Source organism: Emys orbicularis, chromosome 11 (assembly GCF_028017835.1).
Source record: "Emys orbicularis isolate rEmyOrb1 chromosome 11, rEmyOrb1.hap1, whole genome shotgun sequence".
Lineage (NCBI taxonomy): Eukaryota > Metazoa > Chordata > Testudines > Emydidae > Emys > Emys orbicularis.
Window position 1 is genome coordinate 4,897,477 of NC_088693.1, and position 20,893 is coordinate 4,918,369.

A 20,893-nucleotide genomic window follows, 5' to 3' on the forward strand; every position below is an offset into this window, starting at 1 on the left:
TTTGTACAGGGGCTGCCTGGGCAGTGGGGGGTGCTGAGGGCTGCTGGGGTTTGCACAGGGGGGGCCCGGGGAGTGGAGGCTGCTGGGGCTTGCACGGCCGGGAGGGGCCCCGCTGGGGTTTGCATGGCCGGGGAGGGGGGGCCCGCTGGGGTTTGCATGGGGTGGGGAGGCTGCTGGGATTTGTAGGGGGGGGGCCGGGGAGTGGGGGGTGCTGGGGGTTGCATGGCGGGGGGGGGGCCGGGGAGTGGGGGCTGCTGGGGTTTGCACGGCGGGGGGGGGGCTGCTGGGGTTTGCACGGCGGGGGGGGGGCCCGGGGAGGGGGGGTGCTGGGGTTTGCACGGGGGGGGGGAGTGGAGGCTGCTGGGATTTGCGGGGGGGGCGGGGAGTGGGGGGTGCTGGGGTTTGCACGGGGGGGGGTCCGGGGAGTGGGGGGTGCTGGGGTTTGTACGGGGGGGGGGGGTCCGGGGAGTGGGGGCTGCTGGGGTTTGTACGGGGGGGGGGGTCCGGGGAGTGGGGGCTGCTGGGGTTTGCACGGGGGGGGGGCCCGGGGAGTGGGGGCTGCTGGGGTTTGTACGGGGGGGGGGCCCGGGGATCAAAGGGGGGGAACATGAGGGTGGGGGTGGGATGGTGGGAGGGCCGGGGTTGGGGGGTATTTGAGGGATCAGGCTGTGAGTGAGGGACTGGTGATGGGAGGGGCTATATGGGGCGGGGGTTGCTAAGTGACGGGGCACGGGGGCTCTCGTCCCGGAAGTGACGTGCGGGGCAGGCGCCGGGTGGGCGGGGCTCGCGGGGATGGTGGCGGCCGGGCGGTGAGGGGGCTGTGACGATGGGCCGGCGGGAGCGAGGTGAGATCCCCCCGCGGCTCCGCTCCCCGTGAGCGCCCGCCAGTCCCCCCCCGGGTCCGGGCGCAGCCCGGGGCTCCCGCTCGGCCTGTGGGGACCCGCCGCGCAGCCTGAACGCGCCCGGCTCCGGGCCGAGCGGGCGCGGGGCGATGGGAGCTGCCCCCCGCCCGGCCTCGCCCCGGGCTCCGGCCGCCACCAGCAGGAAGGGCCGCGTCTGGAAACCGGGCCCCGGAGCTGTAACTCTTAGACTGGGCGTGGGGCAGGTGTGTGCGTGCGTGTGTCTGTGTGTGCGTGGGGCAGGTGTGTGTGTGCGTGGGGCAGGTGTGTGTCTGTGTGTGCGTGTGTGTGTGCGTGGGGCAGGTGTGTGCGTGCGTGTGTGTGGGGTAGGTGTGCCAGGGGTAGGTGTGTGTCTGTATGTGCGTGCGTGTCTGTGCGTGTGGCAGGTCTGTGTGTGTGTCTGTCTGTGTGGGCATGTGGCAGGTGTGGGCATGTCTGTGTGTGTATGCTCATGGTGGATGAGTGTGAGCGTGTGGCAGGTGCACGTGTGTCTGTGCATGTATGCTCATGGTGGATGAGTGTGAGCGTGTGGCAGGTGCACGTGTGTCTGTGTATGTGGCAGGTAAGTGTGTGCGGGTGCATGGCATGTGTCTGTGCATGCCTTGCATGTGCGCATCCATGCACCGCTTAGCATAAGGGAGCCCCATTATTGGTGTGCGAGTTTGGTCATTACTGTAGTACACTCATCAAATAACCTTGTTGTGCTTGGTGCCCTTGTAACTATCAGTGTGAAATACAGGGAGCTAAGAGCAGTTGGGGAAGTTGAGGGATCTGTACTTGTGAAAGCTAAGACCTGGTGTACATCTAATACTTAGGTCCACCTAGTTATGTTGCTCAGGCATGTGAAAAGAGATATTGTTAAACTGACCTAAGCCCCAGTGTAGACACTACTAGGTCAATAGAAAAATTCTCTCCTCAACCTAGCTAACACCTCTGGAGTGGGTGAATTTACTACAGCAATGGAAACCCCCCTTTTGTGGCTTTAGTGTTTATACTACAGTGGCATGACTGCAGCTGTGCTGCTGTAGCACTTGTAGTGTAGGCATACCCTATGTTTACAAAATAATCCGAATAGAATTTTCCTTTCCCCCACTTCTAAATTCCTATCTCAGGTCTTCCTGCCAAAGAGGCCTACATGCAGGTCCCTCTTCATCTGCCAACCAGGAGCTAAGCTATAAGAATGGCCATATTGGGTCAGACCAGTGTTCCATCTAGACCAGTATCCTGTCTTCTGACAGTGGCCGGTGCCATATGGTTCAGAAAAAATGAACAGAAGAGGGCAATTTCGAGTGATTTAACCTCTGTTGTCCAGTCTCAGCTTCTGGCAGCTGGAAGTTTAGGGACACAACCCAGTTATATGGGGTTGCCTCTCTGACCATCTTGGCTAATAACCATTGATGGACCTATTCTCTGTGAACTTATCCATTTCTTGTTTGAACGCTGTTATGCTTTTGACCTTTAAAACATCCCCTGGCAACGAGTTCCACAAGTGGATTGTGCATTGTGGGAAGAAGTACTTCCTTAAGTTTGTTTTAAATTTGATGCCTATTAATTTTGGCAGGGGACCCCTAATTCTTGTATTATGTGAAGGGATGAATAACACTTCCCTATTTGCTTTCTCCACACCATGGATGATTTTAAAGACTTGTATCATATCCCCCCTTAGACATCTCTTTTCTAAACTGAACAGCCCCAGTCTTTTTAGTCTCTCTTTGTTTGGAAGCTGTTCCGTACCCCCAATCATTTTTGTTGCCCTTCTCTTTTCGCTGTACTTTTCCCAATTCAAATATATCTTCTTTTTAAGATGGGGCAGCCAGAACTGTACGCAGTATTCAAAGTGTGGGTGTACCACGTATTTGTATAGTGGCATTATGTTTTCTGTTTTTTTAATCTATCCCTTTCCTAATGGTTCTTAACATTCGGTTAGGTTTTTTTTGACTGCTGCTGCACATTGAGTGGATGTTTTCAGGGAACTATCCATAATGACTCCAAAATTTATTTCTTGAGTTATAATAGCTCATTTAGACTCCATCATTGTGTTTGTGTAGTTGGGTTATGTTTTCCAGTGTGCATTACTTTGCGTTCATCAACATTGAATTTCATCTGCCATCTTGTCACCCACTTATCCAATTTAGTGAGATCCTGTTGTAACTCTTGCTGTCTTGAGTAATTTTGTATTGTCTGCAAACTTTGCCACCTTAGTGTTCACCCCTTTTTCCACACCATTTATGAACGTGTTGAATAGCACAGGTTCCAGTACAGATCCTTTGGGACCCTTTTATTTACCTCTCTATTGTGAAAACTGATGATTTATTCCTAGCCTTTGTTTCCTATCTTTTAACCAGTTACTCATCCATGAGAGGACCTTCCCTTTTATCCTATGACTTGTTACTTTGTTTGAGAGCCTTTTGTGAGGGACCTTGTCAAAGACTTTCTGAAAGTCCAAGCACACTATATCCACTGGATCATTCTTGTCCATATGTCTGTTTAACCCCCTCAAAGAACTGTAGTAGATTAGGAGGCATGATTTCCCTTTACAAAAGCTATGTTGACTTTTCCCCAATAAATTGTTTGTCTATGTGTCTGATAATTATGTAATTTACTATAGTTTCAACCAATTTGCCTGGTACAGAGTTAGGTTTACTGGCCTGTAATTGCCAGGATTGCCTCTGGATCCTCTTTTAAAAGTAGGTGTTACATTAGCTACCCTTCAGTCATCTGATACAGAGTCTGATTTAAGTGATAGGTTACATACCACAGTTAGTAATTCTGCAGTTTCATATTTGAGTTCCTTCAGAACTCTTGGGTGAATGCCATCTGGTCCTGGTGACTTTTTTCTGTCTAATTTGTCAGCTTGTTCCAAAACCTCCTCTACCGACACCTCAGTCTGAGACTGTTCTTCAGATTTGTCATCTAAAAAGAATGGCTCAGATGTGGGAATCTCCCCCGCATCCTCTGCTATGAAGATCGATGCAAATAATTCATTTAGCTTCTCCGCAACAGCCTTGTCTTCCTTGAGTGCTCCTTTAGCACCTCGATTTTCCAGTGACCCCACTGATTGTTTGGCAGGCTTCCTGCTTCGGATGTACTTAAAAAGTATTTTTGGTGTTAGTTTTTGTGTCTCCTGCTAGTTTCTCTTCAGATTCTTTCTGCGTTTTCTGCCTTTGTAGGCTCTAATCTCCCTGAACTTTTCACAATCACCATCCTGGTCAGGTGGTCAGTAGTGTATACCTACTGCTATAGTCTTATTATTCAAGCATGGGATTTCTATCCATAGACATTCTGTGATACAGTTTGATTCATTTAAGATTTTTACTTTATTTGACTCTGCTTTCTTTCACATGTAGTGCCACTCCCTCACCAGCATGACCTGTCGTTCCATATATTTTGTATTACTGTGTCTCCTTGATTATCCTCATTCCACCAAGTTTCCATGATGCCTATCATATCAATAACCTCTTAACGTAGGGTTTTTTTAACAGATGTCTGCCTCGCTTGGCTACAGATCTGGACAGTGCTTTGTGCTGTCTGTGTATTTCTTCTTGATGGACCTTAACTGATCAAGGTGTAGATACATTTATATTTTAATTTTTGTGACTCTGTTTTCAGATAAGAAGAAATCTAAGAAACGTCATTACGATGATGACGATGATGATGAAGATGAAACTCCTGGTAGAGAGTCTCAGGAAGCCGTTCCATCTGCAGCAGGGAAGCAAGTGGAAGAATCTGGGATCAAAGTGGATGAGTATGGAGCAAAAGACTACAGACTCCAGATGCTTCTAAAGGGTGATCATTCCTCACGTCCACTCTGGGTGGTAAGTCCCATCAAACAGCTTTGTAAAAGACTTCTTTTGTTTGTGGCAAATAACAAAGGAGAATGAAGTATAGTATTGTGCAGTGGCTTAGGTGTGAGTTTGAATTAGATAGACTTAGAAAGGGACACTGTGAGGAGAAAAATTTTGCTTAAGACCCAGCAATACGGACAGATGCTGTGGAAAACATAGGCAGTGAGACAGTCTCTGCCCTAGATTGCTAACAGACATAGGACAAGATGCACTGGAGATCTAGTGGAGGGATTCATGTTATCTAGACAAATGCCTTTCTCTGTAATATGGTACAAATGAGGTTTGAGGTAAAAAGTTAAAACTGGAAGGCCCCTTCAATATTTTTTCCCCAGAGAAAAGCTGGGAATACAGGACGATTCGTAGCCATTTCAAAATATGCTTTGCTTCCTGCAATCTAGTAGAGAGGCATAGTGTGGGGGGGAAAACAAAACGTATTGTGTGTCTGCGGGTAGATAGAAACCTTGGTGTGAGTTTGCCCGTATAAAACCTTCTGAGCAAACTTTAAAGTTCGATACAGTCCTAGTTTAGAATGGCGTGAGAGGATGTGTGTGTAGGGGGATGTCATTTCAGGGATCTGCAGAGTTAATCCTGTAGAAAACTCCTGAAGTAGGTAGAATTAAGGGGTTGATAATGTCACTTTAAGAGAAGGTGTGGGTGAAGCAGGGCAGCATTCTGGAAGAATCTGTGCATTTCAGTGTAAACAACAGAAGAAACAAATCAAATTAGGATAATAGAAGCAAATAGAATGTGATTTTTTTTTTAAGTGACACAGTAATTTGATTCCCTACATTGGAATAAAGCAGAATTAGTATAGTATAGTTGATACCCTGCCTCTGGCAGCAGCTTGTTTCCTCTGTGTAAAGGGGAACACAAAGAAATATGACCAATTTTGGTTAGTTGTGCAAGGGTATTTGGTGGGAGAACCTTCCAACCAACTCTTGCAGGCCATCTGTTTATGCCCTGAAACATAAAGTTTGCTTTCCTCAGTAAGAATGTAATAATGGCCAGACTGGGTCAGATAAATGGTCCATCTAGCCCAGTATCCTGTCTTCCAACAGTGGCCGGTGCCAGGTGCTTCAGAGGGAATGAACAGAAAAGGGCAATTTATCAAGTGAGCCATCCCCTGTCATGCAGTCCAAGCTTCTGGCAGTCAGGGGTTTCAGGACACCCAGAGCATGGGGTTGCCTCCATGACCATCTTCGCTAATAGCCATTGATGGACCTGTCCTCCATTAACTTATTTAATTCTCTTTTGAGTCCAGTTATGATTTTGGGCTTCACAGTGTCTTCTGGCACAGGTTGACTGTGTGTTGTGTGAAGAAATACTTCCTTGCGTTTGTTTTAAACCTGCTGCCTATTAATTTCATTATGTAACACCTGGTTCTTGTATAATGTGAAGGTGTAAATAACACTTCCTTATTTACTTTATCCACACCATTCATGATTTTGTAGACCTGTTTCATATACCCCACCAGTCGTCTCTTTTCCAAGCTGAACGATCCCTGTCTTTTTAAATCTCTCCTCATATGCAAGGTGTTCCATACCCCTAATCATTTTTTTTGGTCTTTTCCAATCCTAATATATCTTTTGTGAGATGAGGCGACCAGAACTGCACCTAGTATTCAAGGTGTGAGCGCACCATAGATTTATATAGTGGTATTATGATATTTTATCATCTGTCCCTTTCCTAATGGTTCCTAATATTCTGTTAGCTTCTTTGACTGCCCCTGAATGTTGAGCAGATGTTTTCAGAGAAATATCCAAGATCTCTTGAGTGGTAACAACTAATTTGGACCCAGTCATTTTGTATGTATAGTTGCGATTATGTTTTTTAATGTTTACTTTGCATTTATCAACATTGAATTTCATCTGCCATTTTGTCGCCCAGTCATCTAGTTTAGTGAGATCCCTTTGTAACCCTTTGCAGTCTGCTTTGGATTTAACTATATTGTGTAATTTTGTATCATCTGCAAACGTTGCCACCTCACTGTTTACCCCTTTTTCTAGATTGAATATGTTGAACAGCACTGGTCCCAATATAGATTCTTTGGGGACCACTCTCTGTTTACTTCTCTACACTGTGAAAACTGATGATTTAGTCCTACCCTTGGTTTCCTGTCTTTCAACCAGTTACTGATCCATGAGAGGACCATCCTTCTTATCCCATGAGTCAGTGTGTATTGCTGTTATGATTCAGAACTTTGATTAGCATAATGACTCCTCCCGAAGAGTTAGTATGTGGTCTTATCAGAAAATGAATGTCAGACTGAAAAAAACCTCATCAGTTCTAGTGGTGTTTACGCTTGAATGCATTAAAAAGACACTGACAAATTAATATGTGGTCACTTGCAGAAAATGAGTTAAAAGTAGCTTCTGGTACTATACCTAGCTGAGTCCCCTGTCAGTTTTTGTGGTTTTACAGCCCAGGGTGAATTGATGTAAGTCAACACGATTTAAATCAGCAAGCAGGAAACCTTGATTTAAATCATCGATTTTAATCATGTTTTGCATTTGTACGTTTGAGTTATTTTCCTAAAGAAAAGTTTATTTTTATTGGTTGGTAACCGTATTGATTGGCAACTAATCTAGCCTTTCCACTACACTGGGTGCTTCTTGTTGCTAACCAGGATACACTGTATCTATACACATTTATTTAAGCAGTTATACAGTTTAACTTGCATGTATTCGCATTCTCAGTTTTAATTTTTGTATTATGTTAAGAAATGGTGAATGATGTATTTCTTATTTAGTAGACAATTAACTTTTTACTTATGATTTGTGTCAAGCCCTATTTGGATGGAAATTCAAATTCAATTAAAAAAGGGCCAAAACAACATTTTATTTTGTTTTATTAAATTAAACTACTTTAAATGTGCTGGATACATAGGAAAAAAGTTTATCAAAACAGATTTTATTTTTAAAACTGATTTATTAAGCAAAGGAACTATGATCTCTAGTTAGCGAATTGAACTGATTGTTTCTGGTCACTATATCCTTCAAAAATAACAGGAGTACTTGTGGCACCTTAGAGACTAACAAATTTATTAGAGCATAAGCTTTCGTGGGCTACAACCCACTTCTTCGGATGCATCCGAAGAAGTGGGTTGTAGCCCACGAAAGCTTATGCTCTAATAAATTTGTTAGTCTCTAAGGTGCCACAAGTACTCCTGTTATTTTTGCGGATACAGACTAACACGGCTGCTACTCTGAAATATATCCTTCAAGCCTTTAGAATTAGTAGATCTCATCCCAGGTTTTATTCATAGACTGGAAGAGGATAACAAGCATTCTTGCTTTTTCAGCTCCCATTGGTTTCTTAATTTTGAAAGAACTAGTCATTGAACTGAACTAGTTGAATAAACTGAAATGAAGAAAATATTCACTCTGCTACTGCTGTCCAAAACTGGTTTAACACTTCAGCAAACTGTGGTTCCAGATGCTTAGCCAATGACTTCCACCAGTTCAGCGGTTGGATTTTCTTAAAAAGTTGGCAGCAAACGTTGTTTATTGTATTTCGTTAAATGATTTTAACAGATTGATAGGTTTAGGCCTTAACATAAATTTCCAATTTTAAATAGGTTTATTATTTTAACAATAAACCTGTATTTAATTTTAAAAGATCTGACTTTTTAAATCATCAATTTTATTCACCCTTTTACAGCCTCATGTTTCTATTTTTAAACAGCTCTTTTCTCTCACTTGGTGCTCTATGATGGGGAAATTGGTAATCGTGTAACTGATTAGATGAACCTCAAGGTGACCTCGAGTTTGTTGCTGATTTTTTTTTTGTTTGCGTCTTGAATTTAAGATTAGTTTTCTTCCATATGTGGCTCTCACACGGAGACAGCAGCACTTTTTTGATGCCCCATGATGTACTGTCAGTTAAATAACAATGGTCTCTTTGCATAGTGTGTCCTTAATCCTAGTAGTAGAGAGGGCTTTCTACCTTTCTCACACACCCTCATTATTTCTTTAACATATTTTTCCTTTGCTGTCTTATAGGCTCCTGATGGCCATGTTTTCCTGGAAGCCTTTTCTCCTGTTTACAAATATGCTCAGGATTTTCTGGTTGCTATTGCTGAGCCTGTGTGCAGGCCAACCCATATACACGAATACAAACTCACTGCTTACTCGCTTTATGCTGCTGTCAGTGTTGGTTTACAAACAAGTGACATCACTGAATATTTGCAAAAGCTGAGCAAGACTGGTGTTCCAGATGGAATAATTCAGTTTATCAAGGTAAGACCATTTCAGTGGAGAGTCATTCTCCATTGTCTTTTCATGTCTCTAATATTCCTGTTCTCTTCTATTGCTCTGTTTCAGAATTCAAGGAAGCACGCTCTTCATCCTATCTTCTTCCTTTACCCTTAGGATAGTGTGAGAAACATAGCTTTCAGGCTGTGACAGATTGGAACTGGACAACAAAATTGCATGTTTCTGATGGGTTTCTCCATGCAACATGTATGCATGTCCTAAATACTGAAAATACCTTATAAATAGGTTTGATCCACAAACAGAAAATTTCATGTAAAGGTCTGATCTTGTAACCATTGTTCATGTAAATAATTTAATTGGAGTCGGTAAGTGCTGCAGCATCTGACCCCAAATCTGTAATCACCCCTGCTATATGCATTAAAACTTCACATTGTCAAAAGGTACAAACCTGCACTATTGAATAGTGTCTGAGTTGCTTACATTTTTTTTTGCATTTAATAGTAAGTTAATGCATAGGTGAGGTTGCTCTATTAAAATCAAAGTCAGAAATGCCATAGTCAAGGTTCCAACAGATGTATTAACACACCTGTGTTGTACATCCTGTATGTTTTTTGGAATGTGTTTTTTATATTAACAGAAATACAGTAATTTACACATTTAACCATAAAAGTAGTGTAGAAAATACACTCTTAATCAGGAATTAGGAACTAAGTCTTAGGGTATGTCTACACTACGAAATTAGGTCGAATTTATAGAAGCCGGTTTTATAGAAATCGGTTGTATACAGCCGATTGTGTGTGTCCCCACATAAGATGCTCTAAGTGCTCTAGTCGGCGGACCGCGTCCACAGTACCGAAGCTAGCGTCGACTTCCGGAGCATTGCACTATGGGTAGCTATCCCACAGTTCCCGCAGTCTCCGCCGCCCATTGGAATTATGGGTTGAGATCCCAATGCCTGAATGATGCAAAACAGTGTCGCGGGGGGTTCTGGGTACATGTCGTCAGGCCCCTCCCCCTCCGTCAGAGCAACGGCAGACAATAGATTCGCGCCTTTTTACCTGGGTTACCTGTGCAGACAACATACCACGGCAAGCATGGAGCCCGCTCAGCTCAGCTCACCGTCACCATATGTCATCTGGGTGCCGGCAGACGTGGTACTGCATTGCTACACAGCAACAGCAGCTAACTGCCTTTTGGCGGTAGACGGTGCAGCATGACTGGTAGCCGTGGGGCTGCATTGCACCAGCCCCTTGCCTTTTGCCTTTTGGCAGTAGATGGTATATTACGACTGGTATCCATCGTCGTCATATTGCGGTTCGATCAGAGGCACCTGGGCAGACATGCTCAGTCCTATTGAACTGTCTTGACGATGATGGCTATCAGTCGTAGTATGCTATTTTCTGCCAAGCGCCCAATATTTTCTGCTAAGCACCCAGAAGAGGCCGAGGGCGATCTGGGTGCTGGCAGACGTGGGGCTGCATTGCTACACAGCAGCAGCTCCTTGCCTTTTGGTAGAAGATGGTATATTACGATTGGTATCCGTCGTCATCGTACTGCAGTGGCTGTCAATCATGGGCACCTGGGCAGACATGCTCAGTCCTATCGAACTGTCTTGACGATGATGGCTATCAGTCGTAGTATGCTATTTTCTGCCAAGCGCCCAGTATTTTCTGCCAAGCACCCAGAAGATGCCGAGGGCTATCAGTCATGCTGCACCATCGTCTGCCAGCTTAAGATGTAAAAAATAGATTTGTTCTGTATTCATTTGCTTCCCCCTCCCTCCGTGAAATCAACGGCCTGCTAAACCCAGGCTTAGGAGTTCAATCTCGGGGGGGGGGGGGGGGGGATTCTGTGTGACAGTTGTTTGTGTTTCTCCCTGATGCACAGCCACCTTTGTTGATTTTAATTCCCTGTACCTGTACGCCATGTCGTCACTCGCCCCTCCCTCCCTCCCTCCTTCCCCTGGTCCGTCAGATACTAGTTTCGCGCCTTTTTTCAGACCAGACGCCATAGCTAGCACTGGGATCATGGAGCCCGCTCAGATCACCGCGGCAATTATGAGCACTATGAACACCACACGCATTGTCCTGGAGTATATGCAGAGCCAGGACATGCCAAAGCAAAACCAGGACCAGCCGAGGAGGCGATTGCAGCGCGGCGACGAGAGCGATGAGGAAATTGACATGGACATAGACCTCTCTCAAGGCACAGGCCCCAGCAATGTGGAAATCATGGTGTTATGGGGCAGGTTGATGCCGTGGAACGCCGATTCTGGGCCCGGGAAACAAGCACAGACTGATGGGACCGCATCGTGCTGCAGGTGTGGGACGATTCCCAGTGGCTGCGAAACTTTCGCACGCGTAAGGGCACTTTCATGGAACTTTGTGACTTGCTTTCCCCTGCCCTGAAGCGCCAGAATACCAGGATGAGAGCAGCCCTCACAGTTGAGAAGCGAGTGGCGATAGCCCTGTGGAAGCTTGCAACGCCAGACAGCTACCGGTCAGTCGGGAATCAATTTGGAGTGGGCAAATCTACTGTGGGGGCTGCTGTGATCCAAGTTGCCAGGGCAATGAAAGACCTGGTAATATCAAGGGTAGTGACTCTGGGAAACGTGCAGGCCATAGTGGATGGCTTTGCTGCAATGGGATTCCCAAACTGTGGTGGGGCCATAGACGGAACCCATATCCCTATCTTGGCAGCGGAGCACCAAGCCACCGAGTACATAAACCGCAAGGGGTACTTTTCAATGCTGCTGCAAGCCCTGGTGGATCACAAGGGACGTTTCACCAACATCAACGTGGGATGGCCGGGAAAGGTACATGATGCTCGCGTCTTCAGGCACTCTGCTCTGTTTCGAAAGCTGGAGGAAGGGACTTTCTTCCCGGACCAGAAAGTAACCGTTGGGGATGTTGAAATGCCTGTCGTGATCCTTGGGGACCCAGCCTACCCCTTAATGCCATGGCTCATGAAGTCGTACACAGGCAGCCTGGACAGGAGTCAGGACCTGTTCAACTACAGGCTGAGCAAGTGCCGAATGGTGGTGGAATGTGCATTTGGACGTTTAAAAGCGCGCTGGCGGAGCTTACTGACTCGCTCAGACCTCAGCGAAAAGAATATCCCCATTGTTATTGCTGCTTTCTGTGCGCTCCACAATATCTGTGAGAGTAAGGGGGAGACATTTATGGCGGGGTGGGAGGTTGAGGCAAATCGCCTGGCCGCTGATTACGCGCAGCCAGACACCAGGGCGGTTAGAGGAGCACAGCAGGGCGCGGTGCGCATCAGAGAAGCTTTGAAAACGAGTTTTGTGACTGGCCAGGCTATGGTGTGAAACTTCTGTTTGTTTCTCCTTGATGAACCCTCCGCCCCCCCCCCCCCCCCCCCCGGTTAACTCTACTTCCCTGTAAACCAACCACCCCACCCTCCCCTCCCCCCTTCGAGCACCACTTGCAGAGGCAATAAAGTCATTGTTACTTCACATTCATGCATTCTTTATTAATTCATCACACAACTAGGAGGATAATTGCCAAGGTAGCCCGGGATGGGTGGGGGAGGAGGGAAGGAAAAGGACACACTGCAGTTTAAAACTTTAACTCTTATTGAAGGCCAGCCTTCTGATGCTCAGGCAATCATCCGGGGTGGAGTGACTGGGTGGCCGGAGGCCCCCCCACCGTGTTCTTGGGCGTCTGGGTGAGGAGGCTATGGAACTTGGGGAGGAGGGCTCTGGTTACACAGGGGCTGTAGCGGCGGTCTCTGCTCCTGCTGCCTTTCCTGCAGCTCAACCATACGCTGGAGCATATCAGTTTGATGCTCCAGCAGCCGGAGCATCGACTCTTGCCTTCTGTCTGCAAGGTGACGCCACCTATCATCTTCAGCCCGCCACTTGTTCTGTTCATCCCGCGATTCAGCCCGCCACCTCTCCTCTCGTTCATATTGTGCTTTTCTGTAGTCTGACATTGACTGCCTCCACGCATTCTGCTGTGCTCTGTCAGCGTGGGAGGACATCTAGAGCTCCGTGAACATATCGTCCCGCGTCCTCCGTTTTCTCCTTCTAATCTTCACTAGCCTCTGTGAAGGAGAAACATTTGCAGCTGGTGGAGGAGAAGGGAGAGGTGGTTAAAAGACACATTTTAGAGAACAATGGGTACACTCTTTCACGTTAAATTTTGCTGTTCACATTACACAGCACATGTGCTTTCGTTACAAGGTCGCATTTTTCCTCTTATATTGAGGGCCTGCCGGTTTGGTGTGAGAGATCACTCACGCAGTGCCAGGCAACAGATTTCGGCTTGCAGGCAGCCATGGTAAGACACAGTCTTTTGGCTTTTTTAACCTTCTTAACATGTAGCGCTCTCATTTCCCATACCAAGCACCCGTTGGGTTGGACATTTAAAATGGGTTTGCAATGTAAAAGGAGGGGCTGCGGTTTCCGCAAACCCAACTAACTCCCCCCCCCCCCCCCCGATTCTCTGGGATGATCACTTCACCCCTCCCCCCCACCGCGTGGCTAACAGCGGGGAATATTTCTGTTCAGCAGAGCAGGAAGGGACACCTCTGAATGTCCCCTTAATAAAATCGCCCCATTTCAACCAGGTGACCGTGAATGATATCACTCTCCTGAGGATAACAAAGAGCGATAAGGAATGGATGTTGTCTGCATGCCAGCAAACACCGGGACCATACGCTGCCATGCTTTGTTATGCAATGATTCCAGACTACGTGCTACTGGCCTGGCGTGGTAAAGTGTCCTACCATGGCGGACGGGATAAGGCAGCCCTCCCCAGAAACCTTTTGCAAAGGCTTTGGGAGTACATGAAGGAGAGTTTTCTGGAGATGTCCCTGGAGGATTTCCGCTCCATCCCCATACACGTTAACAGACTTTTCTAGTAGCTGTACTGGCCGCGATTGCCAGGGCAAATTAATCATTAAACACACTTGCTTTTAAACCATGTGTAATATTTACAAAGGTACACTCACCAGAGGTCCCCTGTGTGCCCTCAGGGTCTGGGAGCACGCCTTGGGTGAGTTCGGGGGTTACTGGTTCCAGGTCCAGGGTGATAAACATATTCTGGCTGTTGGGGAAACCGGTTTCTCCGCTTCCTTGCTGCTGTGAGCTATCTACATTATCTCCATCCTCATCTTCCTCGTACCCCGAACCCGCTTCCCTGTGTGTTTCTCCAGTGAGGGAGTCATAGCACACGGTTGGGGTAGTGGTGGCTGCACCCCCTAGAATGGCGTGCAGCTCCGCGTAGAAGCGGCATGTTTGCGGCTCTGCCCCGGACCTTCCGTTTGCTTCTCTGGCTTTGTGGTAGGCTTGCCTTAGCTCCTTAATTTTCACGCGGCACTGCTGTGCGTCCCTGTTATGGCCTCTGTCCTTCTCTGTCCTTCATGGCCTCGGAGACCTTTTCTAATATTTTGCCATTTCGTTTACTGCTTCGGAGTTCAGCTAGCACTGATTCATCTCCCCATATGGCGAGCAGATCCCGTACCTCCCGTTCTGTCCATGCTGGAGCTCTTTTGCGATCCTGGGACTCCATCACGGTTACCTGTGCTGATGAGCTCTGCGTGGTCACCTGTGCTCTCCACGCTGAGCAAACAGGAAATGAAATTCAAACGTTCACGGGCCTTTTCCTGTCTACCTGGTCAGTGCATCTGAGTTGAGAGTGCTGTCCAGAGCGGTCACAATGAAGCACTGTGGGATAGCTCCCGGAGGCCAATAACGTCGAATTCCGTCCACACTACCCCAATTCCGACCCGCTAAGGCCGATTTTTATCGCTAATCCCCTCGTTGGAGGTGGAGTAAAGAAACCGGTTTAAAGGGCCCTTTAAGTCGAAAGAAAGGGCTTCGTCGTGTGAACGTGTCCAAGCTTAATTCGATTTAACGCTGCTAAAGTCGACCTAAACTCGTAGTGTAGACCAGGCCTTATTATTTTTGATAGAAAGTATTCCATAGAATATACAAGCTATGCAGTGTGGCAGAGTTAACATTGCTATAAGAATCTTATTTTAACTGAGCAATCATAGCTTTGCATTAATGAAACATATTGTAGTTATTATTGCATAATAATGGAAATTAATATACGTTGGTTGGCGGGAGGCAGTTCTCTGAAAATGATAATGTAATTTCTTTTAAGCCAAGAAAAGCATATGCTCCTTAGTGAGGACTGTGCCTTTCAACCTTAGCAAGTAGCAGGGACTGTCTTTTTGTTCTGTTTTTGGATAACCTCTAGAGCAGCAGGGTCCTTGTCCTTGAATTGTACTCCTAGGTGCTATGATAATACAAATAAACACTATTGTGGGCATTGCGAGGCACCTGCTGTAACCAGTCTTGTTATCAGCAAATAGCCATAACCTGTCTGGGTCTCCAGGTCTCTCTGGATATGGATTGTGAGAGTGTAGAAGCGTGTGAAAGATATCATGGCGTAGCCTTAAATATTTATGAACAAGCTGCTATTTGGACAGATATTACCAAAGATTCCAGACTTGACAATGGGACTGTTGTCCTGGAGTCTGACACTATATTGTGGGATAGATGAGTTCCCATCTCTTCTGTATCCAGGGGAGGAATTGCTCAGATTTTTCAAAGCATCCAGTTCTTAATGGTAACTAAGACGGGTTTGTTTGTTTGTTTTTCGTAATCCGTAATAGGCTGTGAAATCTCTTGAAGACCTCTCATCTTTGATACCCATCAATTTTGCAGCAGCTCTCAGCAATCCTGTGCGTGTAGAGTTTGACTGATTTCAGTTCTCCCTTATACTTCCCATTTGTTCTGACTCTTATTGATCCTGTACTCGTCTTGGTGAACCATTCTGGTTACACAGCCAGGGGTGTGTGTATGTATTTCTGTATACACACAAAAACATGTGCTGTCACTAAATCAGCCACTGCTTTATTATGCTGAATCTGAATTGCTTGTTCCTAATGGATGTTCTTGTCTGTTTGTAGCTGTGTACTGTCAGCTATGGAAAGGTAAAGCTAGTGCTGAAACACAACAGGTAAGCAGCGTTTCTCTTTTATTTTGGGGGGTGGGGTGGGAGGCATATCAATTTTTTTTTTTTTAATTCACCCTGCTTGCAGTGCTTTAGTATAGTAGTTATTTGCTTTAAGTTTGACTGTTCTGTGTTCACTCGAGTGGTGGTCATTGTGTTAGCATGGGGATGCTTTGTTTTTTTTAGAAAGACTCTTCAAACCCAAAGCGCTGATTTACATTAATTGATTGGTCAATCTATGGTCTCAGACTGCTGAGCTGACAATGTTTGTTTTACTGCGTTAGATTGCTTTACTGTGGGAAGTGGCGTGGGCTGCAGGGACGTGCTGGCTGCCGCTTCCTGCAGTCCCCATTGGCCTGGAATGGCCAACCGTGGCCACTGGGAGCTGTGGGCAGCTGTGCAAATGTAAACAAACTGTCTGGTGGCCCGCCAGCGGATTACACTGATGAGCCAGGCCGCAGGTTGCCCACCACTGGGCTAGATGATCTAAATGGTCCCTTTTAGCCTTAAAATCTGTTCTCTAATCTGCATATGAGGAAACCAAGGGTCAGAGGGGAAGTGACATGCCTGAGATGCCACAGCATGTCAGTGGCTGAGCCAGGAATAGAACCCAGGGCTCCTGATTCCCAGTGCCCTGTCCCTGTTGCCTCCCTTTTAACCTGCCCCTTTGGGTAAAACAGAGATCCACCAACCTGTGGAACTCTTTGCAAGAGGATGTTGTGAGGGCCAAGACTATAACAGGGTTCAAAAAAGAACTAGATAAATTCATGGTGGATAGGTCCATCAATGGCTATTAGCCAGGATGGGCAGGGATGGTGTCCCTAGCCTCTGTTTGCCAGAAGCTGGGAATGGGCGACGGGGATGGATCACTCGATGATTGCCTGTTCAGTTCATTCCCTCTGGGGCACCTGGCACTGGCCACTGTCGGAAGACAGGATACGTGGCTAGATGGACCTTTGGTCTGACCCAGTGTGGCCGTTCTTATTTTCAATACTAGCAAACTCTTTATAGCAGTTTTAGGAGGCCTCCCTGAACCACCTTCTGCTTCTCCAGTTCAAACTTTTTTCAGCTTCTGTAGGCTCAAATTTTAACAAGACTCTCCAACGAGCATCTTTATTGGCAAGCTTCAAGGGGAAGAAACACTTCTAGGGCTCGCAGCATAAGGTTTTCATAGCTTCTGCCTTAATACTAAGGGCTCAGGCAGCTCACTGCGCATACTCAGATTCCTTTCCTGGCCCCACCCCAATTAGGCTTCAAAAGAATTGACTCCTTTTAGAGATGGACTGTAAATTGGGGAGATTTTCAGGGTTATCTAAATGGTGTTTTTGGAGTCTTTCTAGTTTTATCTAATTTTTGAAATGGATTATTCAAGCAAGGGAATCTTTAGCAGCTAAATATTTGCTGTGAGGGTGTCTGTGAAAAGTTCTCTGTAGTAGCAACAATTGTTTTAACCTTCACACACACAAGCGATGGCAAAGATGCTAGAGCTTGAGTGACTCCATCTGGAATCCCTGTCAGGTAGATTGAAACATCAATGCCAGTGTTCTGGTAGGTGCTCAGACAGATTCTCTGTTGATTGGTATAACGTGCTTTAAACTTGTTGGGAGCTGCTTGTACAGTGCTTGTTTGTTCTTTCCATCTAGGTATTTTGTAGAAAGCACCCACCCTGAAGTCATCCAGCAGCTTCTTCAGGACCACGTCATCAAAGAGTGTCGGCTGAGAAACGCTGAGGGAGAAGAAACAGAGCTCATCACGGAGACATTCACGAGTAAATCAGCAGTACGTTGGGATCAAGGGTCACCATCTAATGCTGGATTCCTCGTTGTGAGGCTGTACACGCTGTTGAATATCTGCAGTGGTGGTCATTGCATGCTTCCTTCTGTTGTAAACGTTGCAAGTGCTCTGTGCTTATTAATGAACCATTGCTCAGTGAGAATCTCTAATAGCTTCTGTTAAATGCCTGTTTTCAGATTTCCAAATCCAGTGATGGAGGTCCTTCAACATCACAAGGGACAGATGCTCAGAATAAATCGGATGTCCCGGCTGACTTATTTGAGTTTTACGAGCAGATGGACAAAGATGAGGAGGAGGAGGAAGAAACGCAGACTGTATCTTTTGAAGTCAAGCAGGTAAATATCTGTTAACCCCTTGGCATCCATGTTCCTGGTGAGTCCCACTGCAAGCAATTGGATATGGGGTTGCTAAATACCATATTCTAAGGCTTTTCTATTGGGGGGCCCTCTGAGCCACAAAGATTTCTTCCCCCACCTCCGAAAGTCCCACATCACAGATTCTTCCTCTCCAGCCTGGTGGGAGGGACAAGACACTGCCCCTTCCCTGGCTGACGCGTGAGTGATGTTGACAGGCTATAGGGCAGTTGCTAGGGCATATGGGGAGTTCTCTTTCTGCAGGATTGAACATGCTAACTCTGCGTTAGGTGGACTGTTATGCTGACCAAACCTGAGAGAGTTAATTACTTGAAAATATTAATATAGTGTGAAGGCAGACTCTAAATCCACCTGGATGCTTTGTGTGACTTCACATCTCCTTCCAGCCCCAGCAGCTTCTGGCAATTGTGAGACTGTCCTTAAATTTACCTTGTCTGCTTGATCTTGTTGGCTGTTAATTTTTGCTGAATAGTGTAGTTAATGTGGCTTGCATACATACCCCATATGTTTGAGGAGCTTAGTAAGATCTTGTGGACTTTTCTTTGGTGCTCATTGTTGTAATTTCTGAGCATGTCACAAATACTAGTGAATTTGGCTGCGATTTTCAGAGGAGCGTATGGAAGTTAAAAGGGAGTTGCGTGCTTAACTCCTTGGGTACATTTGAAAATCCCAACCTCAATCCTCAAAAAACCCAATCTTGTGTGAAGTAGAGATCGTTGTTTATTCCCTCGTGCAGATGGGGAGCTGAGGTCCCAGGAGCTTAAGTGACTTGCCCAAGGACAAGTTCCACTCTAGTGCCTTAGCTACAATAGCATTCTTACTCCTTATGCAAACCTGGCCTATGTAAAGAGATTCACTGTTCCTGTTTGCGGGTGCGGAACCTTTAATGTTATTGTTTCTGTTAGGCTCATTGGTTTGTCAAGTGCCTTCCCCATCCCAGGAGCGTGTAAGTAGTGAGGTGTGAGATCATGCAGGGGTTTGAATCAGATTTTGCTGGGTTTCTTGCAGTGTTTTGTCTAAATCCTTGGACAAAGATGCTTTTTATATTTCTGTCATGTACAGAATGGAGCATACCAATGCTTAACAGGTAGCAGGTGCTGTATATGAATAGACTGTATTAGATCAGACTTACTTATGAGGCTTTTTTGTGAAGTTTCTGTAGTTTTATCCTAGACTTGGCAAGTCTTTTGTTGCCTTATTGGAAACAAAGAAAATCGGCAGGCTATTCGAGTCATTTTTTCAATGTCTCCGATAGCAATTAAAAGCAACATGCTGTTGTGGTAGAGTAACTGTTCCTGGGGAGTGAAGATTTCTCAGTTACCAGATGTGTAGCTTTTGTGGATCTTCAGTTACAAAACAGTGACCAGATATGCTGTATTTTGAATTTTTTGTGTTTGAAGAAGGGATTTGCTACTTCAAAATGTTGATTTGTCAATAGTCCTGTAAAGGACATTATCAAGGGCTTTCCCTACAGAATAACACTCTTTCAGAGATTTGAATATCTCACTTTTTTCCATTTGTCAACAATTTCCTCCCTTTGTTTCTAATATACAATAATACTTAAATTGTTCTGTTTTCTGCTTTGATCACCAGCAAAATTCTGGGAATAGGTTTTAACTCCTGCTATTACAGAGCAAGCAAAGGGTGTAAAAGAACAATTAACTTGCCTTTATACAGCTCGTGTATATATAAACTGGCTATTTTAAAAAAATCCTCCGCAGGTTTTAGAAATTTAGAATGTGCTGTTAGAAGCTTTGTTTCCTTTCCAGGAAATGATTGAAGAGCTTCAGAAGCGTTGCATCCACTTGGAGTACCCCTTGCTGGCAGAGTATGACTTCAGAAATGATTCAGTGAATCCTGACATTAATATAGACCTGAAGCCCACAGCTGTTCTCAGACCTTACCAGGAGAAAAGTCTAAGGAAGATGTTTGGGAATGGGCGTGCTAGATCTGGTGTTATTGTCCTGCCATGTGGTAAGTAGTTGGATTTTGCCTGAGCTGAAGCAAGGCCTTACACGCAACTAGATGGCATTTCTCTGTTTGTAACACAATTTTTGACTGCCAAAGCTGATCGATTCCAGAGAGTTTCAAGGAATGTTCTGGGCATAACTCTGTTGATTTTTGTGGGGAAAAAAAGGGGGGGGGGGACGACACAGAGCCACTGGCATCTGGTTAACAGCTAGGTCTGCAAATGTCTATAGATCAAAGAGCCAACCACTGGCAGCCATTAACACCTTCCAGCATAACAATACCTCCCCCAACTCAGTTCTACTGATTGTTCCAATAGGGTTTTAAAATGTTGACACCCTGAATGATTTATCTTCCAAATAGAAAGAAAAGAAATAAGGATGGCAAAGCAAGAAACGTAAGAACAGCCATACTGGGTCAGACCAATGGTCCTTCTAGCTCAGTATCCTGTCTTCTGACCGTGGCCAATGCCAGGTGCTTCCAAGGGAAGGAAGAGAACAGAGAACAATCATTAAGTGATTCATTCCCTGTGTCCACTCCCATCTTCTGGCAGTCAGAGGCTAGGAACACCCAGAGCATGGAGTTGTATCCCTGACCATCTTAACTAATAGCCATTGATAGACCTGTCCTCCATGAACTTATCTCATTGATTTTTGAACACTGCTATAGTTTTGACCTTCACAATTTCCCTTGGCAATGAATTCCACAGGTTGACTGTGTAGTATGAAGAACTATTTCATTTTGTTTGTTTTAAGCCTGCTATCTATTAATTTCATCACATGGTTCTTGTGTTATGTGAAAGTGTTATTTTTT

At 45.8% G+C, this 20,893-nt stretch overlaps 1 protein-coding gene across 1 annotated transcript in view; it reads left to right on the top strand.

Annotated features, from left to right (window-relative positions):
• Positions 1-787: 787 nt before the first annotated feature.
• Positions 788-20,893, top strand: part of ERCC3 (ERCC excision repair 3, TFIIH core complex helicase subunit) — a 51,178-nt gene continuing 31,072 nt past the window's right edge. Inside the window, exons 1-7 of the mRNA XM_065413259.1 lie at positions 788-845; positions 4,509-4,714; positions 8,746-8,982; positions 15,901-15,950; positions 17,588-17,723; positions 17,915-18,073; positions 19,882-20,086. Coding sequence (XP_065269331.1) covers positions 827-845; positions 4,509-4,714; positions 8,746-8,982; positions 15,901-15,950; positions 17,588-17,723; positions 17,915-18,073; positions 19,882-20,086 — 1,012 coding nt within the window. The 5' untranslated portion in view covers positions 788-826. The remainder of the gene's footprint in view (positions 846-4,508; positions 4,715-8,745; positions 8,983-15,900; positions 15,951-17,587; positions 17,724-17,914; positions 18,074-19,881; positions 20,087-20,893) is intronic.